Raw genomic sequence first — 15,215 nt, 5'->3', positions numbered from 1 at the left:
CATAGTCAAATGATTCCTGTGGCACAGCTGTGAATCTGCATTTGTTGATGAAGTGAACTTTGTTTAAAAGAAGTCCATGTGTAATTAATGTCTTGACCCTGAGGATAATACAAAAATCTATGTTTAAATAATTCCCTTTTAGAATCTCAGTTCAAGTTTTGTAGATGTCTTGCCACAGTCAGTGTTAATAGAAATTAGAGGTTTTCAAAAACATTTGTGAAAGATTTGAGGAAAGTTCCAACTTAGGTAAACTCTTTGAAGCAACTTCAAAAGACTTCTCAGTGTCTTTTAGTTACTCCTTTTTATTCACCCCTTCAGAGCTGTTCAGAAGGTAAAGTAATGGAAAAGGGGATTTTGGTAGCTTTTTCCATTCAAAGCTGTAGGTTCTTTTGTTCTTGGTCTTCTGATGTATTTTGTCTCAAGTAAGTCTAGTTGCAGCAGCAAGTTTATTTCATGGTACACACATTCATCTATAACTATATTTTTTTTTTTTTAGAGAAGTGGGTCTCACTGAACAGTTTCATAAAGTTAACCTGTAAACTTTGGCTTCTCTACAGGGGGAGAAAACTATTCAGGCAGTGCCAGCAGGAGCAAAACCTGCTATCATCACTGCCACAAGACCCATCACAAAAATGATTGTTACACAGCCCAAAGGAATAGGGTCCACGGTCCAGCCAGCCACCAAAATCATCCCAACTAAAATTGTTTATGGGCAGCAAGGGAAAACGCAGGTACAGTGAGGACCCATTTCTGTCTTGGAATGTACCCCTCCATTTTAATGGGAAGTAAATCATTTTTCACTGTGTTGCCTCATTTGTTGCAGGATTAATATATGTCTGTGGGGAATGAGACTCAGTGGTGGAACGAGGTGGCCTTGATTCTGATTTCTTGAGCAGCATTTGCATTTGTTGGCTCTTTCTGGAGGCCTGAGCAAGCCAAAAGGATTTACTAAGCCTGTTCCAGAGCTGAAACTGTCTGGTCATGGCTCTAGGTGCCTGTTTAAGTCTGACAGATGATGGTTAGATCCTGGGAAATAAAGATGCACGGTCTGGACATAGGTCGTCCATCAAATCTGAGGTTTTATTGAAGTTTATTTTCTGCTCAGTGTCTGTTCAGGTTGTCCCTGCAACCCTGTGTGGTTGATGGGGCTAAATACACAGAGTCAGGCTCATTTTTGGGTGCTTTCAGTTTCAGCTTTTTCTCTGGCTGCACTTAGTGTTTAAAAGAATTAAACTTTTATCAGGTATAACGTGTTGTGTGCCTGATAGTTCAGGACTGGATTTCCTGTGGAGGTGCTTGTCCTTCCCAGTGCAGTGCATGTCCCAGCTCACTTGCACAGCTTTCTCTTACCACACTAGAGTAGTATCTAGTCCTGAAAAATGACTCTTTAGCGGTTTATTTTGTTAAGACTTCAAATTACTGAGTGAGAAGTGCATTCTTGTGCATTGCCATTTACTTGGGCTTTGTGGTTTAATAATCAGTTGCTGAATTTAGAGGTAGATTTGTGACTAACGTGTATATTATGTAGGTGGTGCACCCAGGTCTGTTGGTGGCACCCTGTGCTCTGATTGCTCAGACCCCTTTTCTCAAGTGCTCTGACTGAACACAAATGTATCTGTGTGATCAGGTCCTGATCAAACCAAAGCCAGTGACGTTCCAGGCCACGGTGGTGAGTGAGCAGACCAGGCAGCTGGTGACTGAGACGTTGCAGCAGGCATCCAGGGTGGCAGAGACAGGAACCCCAGCTCTGCCAGAGGTGAAGGAGGAACCACAGACCTACACCGACAGCAGCTCCTCGTCCACAGAGTCCTCCCAGAGCTCTCAAGGTGTGTTGGTGTCACAGAAAACCCCAAGGGGACTATCCCCAAGGTGTCACATAACTGTGTGTCTCCTGCCAGCACGGGTTTTCACCCAGGCTGTTACACCAAAGTGCCACTGTGCCCTTATTTTTCTGTTTATCTTTCTTTTGAGCTGCTTACTGTGCGCTGGCATTTCTCCTGAAAAGTGGACACAGCGATTCCTTGCTGGGCTCCAGCTTGTCACACAAGGCCCCCTGTTCCCTGTGTCTGGGGGTCTGCCAGGGGACAGGCAGTGTAGCAGGTTTTGGGGTTATTTTGGCAGTTCCTGGTTTTCCCTGTGTGACAGCATCTCTGCTGCATGACTGACAGCTGCCATGGGACAGCACAGATTCTGGTCCTTTTATAAATGCACATGCATGTGCACCAGGACATGGATCAGACATGCAGTCCCGATGGGAATGCTGCCCTGGCTTCAAGCCATGGCACAGGTGCAACTCTGTGTGTAGAAGAGGAGCATAAATAATAGGGCATAAACAGCACCCAGCCTCTGGTTGGAAGTGACCAGAGGATGTGTCACTGCAGCAAATAAAAGCAAATGTCTCAGAGAATCCTTTGTACCCCTTCTGTATAATTCTGTGATTGTTGGTCTATACTGCCATTTTAAGTGAATTTTAAGAAGTTTTGAAGATTCAAACAACTTATCAAAATTTAGGAGCCATTAATTCAGAATGCTGAACTGCTAAAACCTTGTGAAAAAACCTAGTTCAATCCAAGGCAAATTCAACATACAAAGAAACCTTCTGAATTTTGATTTTTTGGAACAAAGTCTTTTGAAAAAAACTAAGATACAGGATTTTTTTCCTGGAAATCGTTCATAACATCAGCAGTGTTTTACTTCAAGAGTCAATTGTAATAGAAACTAGTGTTGCAGAATCAGAGTGTGCATCCTTGGCAGTGGTCAAAATTCTAATGAATAATGAATAACTTAGTATAATTTTAAACTGCTTTAAAGCGAGAAGTCAGACAAGAGACCTCCAGCCCAAAATGGTTCTGGCACAGGTTGCCCAGAGAAGCTGTGGCTGCCCCATCCCTGGAAGTGTCCAAGGCCAGGTTGGACAGGGCTTGGAGAAGCCTGGACTGGTGGAAGGTGTCCCTTCCCGTGGCAGGGGGTGGCACTGGATGAGGTTTAAGGTCCCTCCCAACCCAAACCATTCCATGACTCTGTGATGTGCCTTTGTTCTTTAACAAACAGATTCCCAGCCTGTGGTCCATGTGATTGCTTCAAGAAGTCAAGACTGGTCAGAACATGAAATTGCTGTGGACACAAGCCCTACAATAATTTACCAGGATGTATCCAGTGAATCTCAGTCAGCTACTTCCACAATAAAAGCTTTGCTGGAACTTCAGCAGACAACAGGTCTGAAAACCCATGAGATTGTCTAGGATAACTTCAAAGGTTATTTTTTGCTTAAGCAGCCCTTTGTAATAAGTTTTGTAATTGAAAAGCACCTCTCTTGAATCAACTTGGTTCCTTTCTTCTTATCCTGTATCAGTTTGTTTGCATGTATTTGGTGCATCTGTTCTCTAGTGTTCATGATCTGTTTAATTGAACTGGTGCATTTATATTGGAGGTTTGTTTTATTATGGAGGTTTATATGTTAGAGGCTGACTTAATGTTTTTCTGCTTGAAGCAGTGAAGGAGAAGTTGGAATCGAAGCCAAGGCAGCCCACCATTGACCTGAGCCAGATGGCTGTTCCAATCCAGATGACTCAAGAAAAGAGGCATTCCCCAGAAAGTCCTTCAATTGCTGTTGTAGAGTCAGAATTAGTGGCTGAATATATCACAACTGGTAAGTGTGTGTCTAAGGCAGTGTGATGGTGGGTTTACAGTTGAAGTCTGGGGACTTAATTTTGGAGTTTTCTCACAATAGGTTTCACTTTCATGTTTTCACTGTAGTTTTCTGTGGAGGAAACGAGTCTTTTCTTCCATTCTTGAGACCCTGTGAGGGGACAGAGATTGTATCTGCTTTACTGGGCCATAAGGGAACATGTTTCTAACTGATACAAAGGGTTGTTGCTTTAAGACATCACGGTTGAATAGATTTTCTGGTCCCTGGATGAAGAAGACAGACTGTCCCACTTGTCTTAAAGGAAAATGTCCAGTAAGGACAAAGTGGAAGGTGAAGTTACAGGAACTGTATCCTGTTTTTTGTACATATTGAGAGGAGTCAGACATTGAGTTAAAACCCATTTAGTCCTGAGTTAAAGCCAGGTGTGCATTTAGCATGCTAATGTGGTCCCCAGTTTCTTCATTTGCTAGAAAGCTTTAAACTGATAAATTTACACTTTAAATAATTCAAATTCTGGTTGGAATTCAGTGCTTAACTTTTTAAACTCCTGACTCCTCCTATCTGGACATCCATTTTGTGTAAGTCCTTGTCTCTCTGATGCTCCCCAACATTAGGTGTGAGCCACTTCGTGAGAGGATCAAATTGCCTGTTTTCCATTTTAATTTCTTAAGTCCACACTGTTGGTCTCCCTCCCTGCTTTCTTTGGAAAAGGAAAGCAGAAGCATGTTGAAAATCCACATTGAATATAGGAATAAATAAAACTTGTATTGAATTGTTTAGGTACATATCTGTAACTCCAGTGGGTTTAGTGCTAAATGTCTAATCTGATATTTTGCTCTGTGCTTCCTCCCCTCGCTTCCATCCCTTGTACGGCCTAAATTTGTGTGAAACTGGAGCTGGGGAGGATGTTATTGTTATTCTTCTAAATAACACTTACTGTATCTGCTACAATTCTGAATGTTTGAGTCCTGCTCCCTCGGATCTCTCTTAAAACAAACTCCAAAGCACAACAAATAACTGCCTGCTAACTGGAGAGCACTTCTCCTTCCCTGGCACGGATATTGTGCATTGAGCACATGGTCAAGGTTCCAGTTTTTGACAGGTCTTGCTGTGCAAGTTGAGGTAAAATAGGGCCTTTGGCAGGCAGGATGGGGAGTTGCAGTCAGTGTCTTTGTCCTTTTCTGCAGCTTAGAAGCCACGCAAAGTACAAAAGCTGAGAACTTCCTGGAGATGCCACTGTTTGAAACACTGGGAGTTTTGTAAACATTGATTTGAAATCTGGGAATCTCCCAGAGGATTGCAGGCTGCTGTGGGCAGAGGAGCAGCAGGTTCTGCTGCAGCACAAAAGTGTTTATTTTGCTCTTAGATTTTTGTCCCTTCCCCCAGTTTCTGTGAACACTGCCAGGGAATGCAGGTCATTGAGTGTTTCTTCTTTTTTAATTCGCGCTTCTCTGGATTTATCAGTAACCCACAGAGCTGTATTTTCTGCTAAAAATTCAGTAGTAAGATAGTAAAGAGTCTGTAGTGTGGTGTGAAATGTCCTGCGTGCCCCTGGACCAAAGGATTAGGCACACTGCAATCCCTGGGGGAGCTGGGATTCGGCATGTGCTTCCTCCTGAGGTGAAGGGAGCACTTCACACATCTCAGTGTCACCATTTCTTGTCTGTCTGCAGACTCAGGAAGACAACACTGTATTGGTTCACATTCGGAAGAATATCTACACAACCATATAGGTTAGAAACTTTACTTTTAAATTAAGTTTTCAATTGCTTAGGAACTGTTGGGAGGTGTCCAGGATGAATCTGGCACAGCATGCAGGCTGGTATTGATATAATCCATCTCCTTTCTTGGAGTGAGAAAGGAAAATTACCATATTAATTCAAAATATGACCTTCCTTTTAACAATCAGGAAGGTCACTAGAAACTTTTTAAGTTATGCTACAACTGAATTTACAACTTTTTGCTTCTTCTCCTTCAGTTATGAAGTATTTTGTAACTAAGATATAAAGCAAATATTTGCCTATTAATATGGACAGGTATAAAGTGATTTGGATTCATATCAGTGACTACAATATAGAATGGTTTGTTTGGGTTTTTTTCTCAGCAGCACGTAGTTTTTCTCTTGATCCCCTATTTAATTACAGACCCACACCACAACTCTGTAACTCGTGCTGGATCTGTTCTCAGAAGTGACACAGACCTGTGACAAGGTCATGTCGGATCAGCCTCCCTTGTTTTCATAATACCCAAATATTTTCTACGTGTTAATCTCCCAAATTTAGCCTGTGCTCTGGAGGGTCTTTTGTGCATTTTCTCAGTGGTAGAAATTCAGTGAGCAAGGCTTGCTGTTCTTAATTGCAGTCAGTTGTGGAGGTGCTTTTACCAGCGTAAAACCAGAATTAACTCGTGCTCTGCATGTTATACTGGTGCTGTACAAAGAACCCAGCTGACAATGGAGCATAAGCAGAGTTGGTGTGTTGGGAGAGGGAGGCCAGAGGAGCTTTGGACCGAGCGTGGTGACTCAGGAAACAGAGAGCAAAGCGAGCCCCCCGGGGAGGTTTCTCAGAGTAGCTGTGCCCCTCGAGGCCGGAGCAAAGGGACCTTTCCCGCTCCTCCGTGCTGCCAGCTGAGGCTGGAGTGCCCTGGTGCAGCCCTGAGGAGGCTCTGGAGGAGTGGCACTGACCTCTTTGCTTGCAGTGAGCCATCGGCAGCCCCCGCCGCCGGCACAGCCCCCGCGGACCCTCCTGCAGCACGTGGCGCAGTCGCAGACCGCAACGCAGACCTCCGTGGTGGTGAAATCCATCCCCGCCTCCTCCACGGGTGCCATCACCCACATCATGCAGCAGGTTGGACCCTTTCTTTTCCCAGCAGTCTGTACACAGCAGCAGGCTCTATGAATTGTACAGGACCAGGGCTTGTTCTGGGTGAATGTGTCGTGTTGCTGCCACCAAAAACGTTCGGTGTACGGGCAAGTTAGTAACTGTAGGATTACCTTAATGACCTGAAGGAAGGCAGGTTTAGATTAGATATTGGGAAGAAATTCTTTACTATGAAGGTGGGGAGGCCCTGGCACAGGTTGCCCAGAGAAGCTGTGGCTGCCCCATCCCTGGAATTGTTCAAGGCCGGGTTGGACAGGGCTTGGAGCAACCTGGGCTGGTGGAAGATGTCCCTGCCCATGGAAGGGGCTGGCACTGGATGGCCTTTAAGGTCCCTCCCAGCCCAGACCTTTCTATGACTGTGTTTTGGTGGTGAGGGTGGTGGTTGTGTTGCAGGGGCATGGACTCTTCAGCTGATGTTGGTGGCAGTGCAGGGGGAGGAGGGCTGAGCAGAACCTGGGCAGTACCCAGAGCGCACACTGTCCCTGCCGTCTGAGGGCCTCAGCCGGTGAAAAGGCAAACTTCTCTGAATCAGAAGTCAGATGGTACTTAGATGAGTACCATGAGGATCCCAAACACTTCAAACAAACACTGCAGCTTGTGGTGAAGTCTTACTGAAACCACTCCTTTGCCTTTGGTCAGGGCCTGCTCAGCTCTGCAGGGCTTTAAGCTCTGGGCACTTCAACTGTGCTGCAGAACAGTTCTGTGTTAGGGTTCCAAACCCCTGTCAGGGGGTGGATTTCCATGGGTGTTGGAGGAGGCTGCTTCCTCCTTGCTGAGGCCACCTTTATCCTGTGGTGTTCAAAGTGTAGAGTGTAGGTTGCTCACTCCCTCAAATCCCTCAGAAAATCAGACGTTTGTGCAACACCCAAGAAAAATTGCAGTTTGGAGAAAGGAAGGAGAAGGGAGGATCTCTGCTGAAATAAGGTAGACTGTAGGCCTATGGGGACCTGCAGAGGAAATCATGGATAAGATGACTAGGCTTTCAAGAGGCAGAGTAAAAATTGTGCAGAGAGACTCTGGTTTGAACATGGAGCTATTGGTTCAGCTGCCTACTACTCCCTGCTGCTTCATGTCCACCTGCTAGGCAACCCTGGGGGGCTTTGAACCTCAGTCTGACTCAAGTGAGGTGTACAAAACCCCCCTGAGGATTAGTGATGCAGTTAACGTTCTCACCTAGAGATGTACCACAGTTTAACATGATAAAAGTAGCTATTTCTTGCATATGTATTGTGGAATCCCATGTAATACTATCTTTGTATACACGAATTGCGAGCCTGTGATGGCAAAATAAGTTAAAGTAGTCCATTTGAAACATGAAAAACTATTTCTAGATTGTGTATTCTTACATTTTCTTTTCACTAACATGCTCTAACTTCTTCTCCTTAAGGCCTTAAGCAGTCACACTGCATTTACGAAACACGGTGAACAACTTGGGACCGAGGAGGGAGAAGTGGAAGAGATGGACACCTTAGATCCTCAGACTGGCCTCTTTTACAGATCTGCCCTGACACAGTCCCAGGCACAAAAGCAGCAAAAACTGAGTCAGCCACAGCTGGAACAGACTCAACTGCAAGTGAAAACTCTGCAGTGCTTCCAGACCAAGCAGAAGCAGACAATCCACCTGCAGGCCGACCAGATCCAGCACAAACTCCCGCAAATGCCCCAGCTTTCCATAAGGCATCAAAAGCTAACCCCCCTGCAGCAGGAGCAAGCACAGAGCAAAGCAGATGCACAGCACCCCCCCCACCACATGATGGCCAAAGAGAGGCAACTCCCCACCTTAGTGGCACAGCCACAGCAAACTGTAGTGCAGGTGCTGGCAGTAAAAACCACGCAGCAGCTGCCCAAACTGCAGCAGGCACCAACGGCACAAAAAATCTACGTGCAACCCCAGCCCCCCCCGAGCCCAGTGCAGCTCCCTGCCTCTTCAGACAAGCAGCCAGCGAGCCAGGTAACGGAATATTGATAGCATGCACGTCCTGCTGGTCAGGCAAAACCACCCAGCCAGCCCTGGGCTGTGTAGCAGTGTTTTGTCCTGGCACGAGAACTCCTCGTTCCGCTGGTGTCCATTGCCAGAAGGTTGGCACTAGGGAAGAGCAGCACATGTTACAGGGGAAAGATCCATAGAGCTCACAAACGTGTTTTGTTGGACAGTTCTTATTGATTTCAGCCACCACTGGTGCATGGAGTTTGTCCCTAGTTATTTTCTTTTAATTTGTAGGTGTGACACGTTACTAATTTCCATTCCCATAGCACTTTTTATTTCTGTGGAAGTGAAGACTGCAGTCTCCTAAGGCTCTCCATTGTTCCTCTTCCTTTGTAGTTTACATCTTCCTGAAGTTATATGGCTTTCATGTACAGGAGTAATTTGATTTTCCTTGGGAGGGAAAAATGTAAAGACTGAGGAACATGGAAAAAAAAATGTATTTTAACTAACTCCAGAAAGGTACAATTTTAATTTTTTTTTTTTTGGCCCTTTCAGGAATACATGTGAAAACTAGAGGCTTTAGCAGACATCCCATGGGGCTGTAAATCCCAAAGGAAAATGAGGCTGCTGTGGTATTATACTGCTACAATCCTTACCTAGCAGCCTAAGAAGCTGCTTTTTCCCCATGCTTCAATTAACTGTCGCCCTATCATTTCTAGTTCCTTTGTTAAAACACTGAGTTTCAACTGTCTTCCTAACAGCAAGTATGTTGTTTGTGCCACTCTGTCCTCGGAAATACTGATTAGGTTTTCAGTAAGAAAAGATTAACTGTGATATGCACAACAAAAATTTGATTTTCAGGTGCAACATCCAACTCTAATGCAAGGATCCACTGTCACAGAGCTAACTCTGGGGGGTGTCAGCCTCCTGTCGTTGCAGAGGTAGCAGGTGGCAGTGGTGTGCCCCAGCTGGCACTGCCGGTTACCAGCCCTGTTTCCCATGCAGGCACCCCCGGAGGCAGCAGTAGCAGATATTTTGAGAGTGTCTGTGGTGGAAGCTCACACTGATGCAAACATAGAGCACACGGTAGTGGATCCCCCAGACCAGGCCACGTCCACTAGTAAAGTCTCTAGTGAAGCAGAGTCGTCACCTTGTCCCCAGGTGCCTCGGGTGGCTGCTCTAGGGACGACGGCAACAACCTCCACCCCCCAGCAACAGCCCCGGACAGAGCCCAGCCCAGCCCCTCCTGCTGCTGCTCCCGCCGAGGCACAGGGAGTGCCCCCAACAAACCAGTTTGTGCACATTCAGAACCTCTCGCAGAAGAAAGCTGAAGAGAGCTCCTCAGAGATCGTCGTCCAGGTAAGGGAAGAGCAGAGCCAATGAGGCAGAAGGTTGAGCGGAGCAAACTCGTGGCTGATGGGGTGGCAGCCACGGGATGGTGTTTGAGTGGTTTTGGGGTTCTTTTTCTACTCTTACACTTGTAATGGATTGCTACTTCAGAGTGTGCCGTTGTTCTTAAATTGAGCTGGAGTTCCTCTAGCACTGCATCCTCAGTGTCTTCCTCCTTCTGTTAAAAACAACCAAACTCATCTCATTTTACAAAGAACTTTCATTTGAGATGGGTAAAAATGTAGCCATCAAACACCTAGTACAGAACTGTGTTCTAGAGTCTTTTGTAATTTCTATTAATGTTACCTCTGAGTATAAAATTAGTACAAAAAATGGCATGATGCAGTTTTACTTACTGGGAAAGTTTAGCAAATAAGGTCTGAATTCAAAAGGGAGCTTTTTAACTTCACTTATGACCAGATTTACCACTTCTGAGATTAAATGATTACTGATCTTCAACCTATATGCCTTGAGTTATTGCTTAACTGATGCTTGATATTTTCATTGATTCTGCTGTCTTAAATATGTTTTATGTTGTAATAAGTTGTCTGAATGTCAACTAAAGAAATATGGAAGTCTTCTGAGTGGTATAACATGGATATAAGTAATAGCTGACACAGTCTATGCTCACACAAATGAGAGGTGGATTGAAATGGTTGTATTATGTATCATTTGTGTTACAGTGAAAATGCTGCTGATGTGGGAAACAATTTGTGTACAGAGGTCTCAAATTTTTCGTGCTACTTTGTAAAATCTTCACTGGGGCTGACTAACTTCTCTGTGGTAGAAATCATCATTTTTGTACTCATTTATAGTCCTCCTTTCCCTAAATAGGCAAAAGTAGATTTCTGTTTTACTTCAGACCTCTGTTTTGACAACCTGTCCTGTTTATCCTTGTGGCACCCATTGAGCTCTTTCAAAAGGCAAATAGTGCCCGGAATTTCAGTTGTATGAAGTTGTAGATTTCGCTTCTAGAACCTAGGAAAGTATAAACAGAAATAAATAGATATAAATAATAACAATAGGTTAGAAATAAACAGCTGTGGTGTTTCCACAGCCTCTGTGCTGCTGCAGCCCTGAGCAGGGCTGGAGCTTGTATTGAGTTTAGTACAGAAAACAGAGTTAGTCATCCCAGAGTGCCTGGACAATGCTCACACAGGATTCTTGGGGTGTCCTGTGCAGGGCCAGGAGTTGGACTCAGTGATCCTTGTGAGTCTCCTCTAACCCAGGACATCAGAATGGCTTGTCTGAAAAAGATAAGGACAAGATAAGGCTGAAGAAAATATTCTCTCTGCTTTAGGTTTGGGGAGCAGTGGATGATGGGCATTGGTTATGCTGTCACAGACCTTTAGGGAAGGTCAAAGGCCAGGATCAGGGCCTGAAGAGGAAGATCATTCAAATTTTACCTTTCACAATCCAGTGAAAGGATGGTTTGAAGCCTTTAGCTGGGGAAAACTGCCCTTGGAAACCAAATACCTTTTTCCCCGAGTGCCTGTGCTCGCACAGACGCCTTTACCTGTCCAAACCGTTTGCTAAACTTGGATGTTTTCTTTCTTTCAGACTATCCCTCACTATTCCATCCCTTGTCACTCCAGCTCCAACGTGGTGGTGGAACCCAGCGGGCTCCTGGAGCTCAACAACTTCACCAGTCAGCGCCTGGATGACGAGGAGACGGCGATGGAGCAGGATGGGGACAGTGGCCCCGAGGATGGCCCCGAGCCCAGCCCCTCCCGGAGCTCTGCTGAGCAATCCTGAGCAACTGGGACGCTGGAGTGCACTTTAGAATGTCTTGGGATTCTGAGGATCCAAGATGCCCTCGTGTTGTGATGTCCTGGAGCACTTTGCCCGTTAGAGTTGTTCGTTGGACCCTCGAGCATCGGTGTGTTTTAACAAGACAGCGTCGCAGAAGCCGCGTCTTCAAAACTGTTTCCAAAAGAAAAAGTAAGAGAAGAAAAGATGTAGTTCCCAAGATTCAGTAAAGCTGTGACAGTGGAATGTACTCCTGCTCAAACACCACACTGCAGCAAACTCTGCAGCTCGTGCTCTGGAAGCCCTTCCCCAGATACTGAAACAGCTCCCAGTGAAAAGGGGTCGTCACTTTGCCGGGTCCTTTCCTTGAGAAAAACACCATCAAAAAAAAAAAAAAAAAGAGAACATTTAATAAATACTTGTATTTTCAAACAGCATGTGAGAGAAGACTAGTGTCTCTGACAGTGCTGGAATTTTGGAATTGGTCAGCTTTCTTGCTCACTTAGAGATAAGATTTGGTTTGGTTTTTTTTTTCATAAGACTAAAAATATATTTTTTTTAAATTCTTGTTGGTGAATGTTTGGAAATAAGCAAAATCACTAACTGATAGAAAAGTGGATTTGCTGGTGGATTTTGTTTTCATGCTTTACAAGAAGTAGGGCGATGGTATAAGAGGCATTTCTTTTGCCATAAGTGCACAAAATGCTCATCTACTCCAGTTAATCTTTGATTATTTATTAAAGTGAGGCCAAGTTGTTGAAAAAGTTCCTGTGAAACAGGCAGTTGTGTTAATTCTGATACAAACTGAGTGGGGGGGTGTCTTTTGCTATAAATCAGTTTTTCAAAACTGGGGATAAGTGGTTCAACGTCTTTCCAAGTTGAACTTGTGAATTTAGAAGTGATGTAAGGCTTTTAAAAATCTGTATTTTACTCTTACACGCTGTTCTTAAAGTTTAACTGTTTGGGGAGTTTAAAAGCTTAAATGGGCATACAGGGGCAGGTTTCCAAAATGAGCCTTATGCCTTGGCTTGTTGAAGCAATACATTGGGGTTTGTGATAGTTCCAGGTCACAGAGACAGGTTTGGGTTCAGAGGGGAGGAGAGAACCAGTTTTAATACATTCTGGTAATCAAGACTTTTTTTTTTTCCAAATGTGTATAAAACCACGTTTTTAACTGTTTTGTATAGATTTCATTATAAATAACTAAGCATTTTACGACTTTGCCATATCATTTAATTGTACATACGTGTGGAAGCCTAACTGCCCACGGTTTGGTGCTGAAGTACTACTGTAAGTAGATCTCATCCAAAGTCTAATACAGCTCTTTGCCTCAGTCTTTTTTTTTTTTTAAGCTGTGATTTTACTGTTGATATTGTAGTAAAGGTTAAATTCCGACTGGAGTAACTCAAAGGAAAAAATACAAACCCTAAAACCCATTTACCTTACTTGTCCTGAATATCCACCTGTGTTAGAACGCACAGTAACCCCTAGGTGGGGCTCTTGGTTTTCACCTAACCTCTGTTATCTTAGAAATTAAGTCACTGTGACTTTCAGATACTTTTTTTTTTCCCCTTCTGTTTTCTTCTTCCATCAGCACTAGTTCCAAAATAATGTAGTTTAATATGGTAGAGAAGTGTCCTGATAAATTTAACATGCAAATGCTGGAATAATGGGTTACAAAAATAATGATTTCTGTGTTACCTCTATGTTGAAATAGGTGTTGGTTTGGTTTCTGCTGCCCAGGAAGGGTCTGTAGTTGTCCATCCCCAGTTGGGAGAAGCCCAAAGCAGGTGACACACATGGTTCTTCTGGCTTGTATCAGATTTTCAGTGTCACCTGGGCTCTTGCAGGGCTTCAGGTGTCCCTGACAAATCCAGGACTGGAAGGCCATGAGAATATCAGAGAAAGTAAGATTTCTCTGAAGTGCTGATGCCCAGGAACGTTCCTTGCATTCCAGTTTCAGTTCTGGTGAAGGTGTGTGCTCTCTCCTCAGCCAAAAACAGGTGCTAAGACATGGCCTGAGGTGAATTAACACCTGATGCTCTCACTGCACTGTGGAGTTCTGCTCCAGTTTATTCTGATATTTTGTGCCAGACCTTTTTTGCCTCTTTAGGAGTGCCTGGAGCAAAGATATGAACAACTGCAGTGAACTATTTGACAGTTCCTTGAAGGCACCAAATCTCTGTTAAACACCTGAAAGCTTCTCCTGTTGGTGTGAGAAGTGACTGATTCCAGGTTGGCAGGTTGGAGCACGTGCTGGGGATGTCTGGGGCTGGTGGCACAAATTTAGAAGAAGGGACTTTGGTGATCAGTGTGCTCATTCTTGAGACTCCTCTCCTGCTGCTTTCCCAAACGAGCTGTGTTTTGGGCGTTCTCTTTATTGAATTTGTCTGCTTCAGCACTTTACCATATGAATACCTTTAATAATAAGGAATATACAAGAGGAGCTAATATTTAGGGCCAATATTTTAATTCTTTTCCCTAGTTACTTGATTTTTGATAATGACTGGAGGAAGGCATCCTTGGAGCATTTGGCCCTCTCCCCTTTCCATGAACTCCAGGCATCACTGCCTTCTCCTTGCCCTGCCTGGCAGATGTGCAGCTTTTTCCAACCTGCCCCTGGGACACTGACTTCATCCTGCAGCCCTGAACCAGCCCCTCACAGCCCTATAAATATCCCTGAGCTGCTAAAAATACATCAGTGTGCAAGGTAACATTTCCATAGCCCATCCCCTGACAAGCTGCATCTTCATTCCCGAAATGAATCTGATGTCCCTCCTTGGAAGAGAACAAAGGGTAGGGATGGTGGTGATAATTTTTTGGTATCAGGAATTTGGACAGAACACATGACTAAATAAATGGGATTTTTAAAAAAAAAATCAAAACCTACCCAAGAGCTTTTAAAAAATTAAAACTCAGGGAAACTTAAGACCACATGCCTTTGTTTCTAATGCATAAGTAGTTCCTGAAGTCTCAGGGTTTCCCAGGAGAATATGGGTGTCATCCCCACAGGTGCACTGCAAAGGCAGGTGGTTTCAGCTGGGCAGTGTTCAATCCAGAGAAGACTGATCATAATTTAAGGTAATGAACTAGAAAAATCACACTGCTTTGGGGTTTGTCTGTGCTGCAGAAAACTATTTTTAGGCTCTGTGTGTCTGTGCTGGGCTCAGGACTTTCTCCTTCCCTCAGGTTGGGTGTAAACCATGAGGAATGTTTGCCAACAGCCTGTGCAAAGTGTCCTTCCTATGGGACTGAGTTGCTGGAGTGCTCTAAATGGGAAAATGGTGCCTGGGAACTTGCTCACTTGTTTCTAGACAAAAGGCTCTTTGGATTATTTGGTGCAGGAAAGATATGGAGAAGTTTTTAAGCACTGTGGACTGAAGAGTAACCACGTGGTCTGGAATCATTTTTGAAGCCCAGGACTGCCCACAGCAAGGGGTTGAAATGATGATCTCTGAGGTCCTTTCCAAGCCAAACCATTCAGTGGTTCTGTGCTGACTGTTAGAATTGTCCAGCAAACACTGCTCCAGATCAGACCCTACTCAAAACTCCCTGTGATTTTAGTTTTGCCTAGTGCTTGGCCTCTTTTGAAAAGCAGGGGGGTTTCTAGTTATTTTTTTAA

General features: G+C 44.4%; 1 protein-coding gene across 1 annotated transcript in view; it reads left to right on the top strand.

Moving 5' to 3' along the window:
- The window catches only part of EMSY (EMSY transcriptional repressor, BRCA2 interacting), a 36,128-nt gene extending 23,382 nt beyond the window's left edge, over positions 1–12,746 (top strand). The window contains 10 exon segments of the mRNA XM_029961501.1: positions 558–731; positions 1,628–1,826; positions 3,052–3,216; positions 3,494–3,649; positions 6,347–6,495; positions 7,916–8,479; positions 9,317–9,371; positions 9,374–9,444; positions 9,446–9,814; positions 11,405–12,746. Coding sequence (XP_029817361.1) covers positions 558–731; positions 1,628–1,826; positions 3,052–3,216; positions 3,494–3,649; positions 6,347–6,495; positions 7,916–8,479; positions 9,317–9,371; positions 9,374–9,444; positions 9,446–9,814; positions 11,405–11,599 — 2,097 coding nt within the window. The 3' untranslated portion in view covers positions 11,600–12,746.
- The last annotated feature ends 2,469 nt before the right edge of the window (positions 12,747–15,215 follow it).

The sequence above is a fragment of the Manacus vitellinus genome, unplaced genomic scaffold (genome assembly GCF_001715985.3).
Source record: "Manacus vitellinus isolate BGI_N305 unplaced genomic scaffold, ASM171598v3 scaffold_35_pilon, whole genome shotgun sequence".
NCBI lineage: Eukaryota > Metazoa > Chordata > Aves > Passeriformes > Pipridae > Manacus > Manacus vitellinus.
The sequence above is the reverse complement of the archived record's forward strand: the minus strand, read 5'-3'. Positions and strand labels throughout refer to the sequence as shown.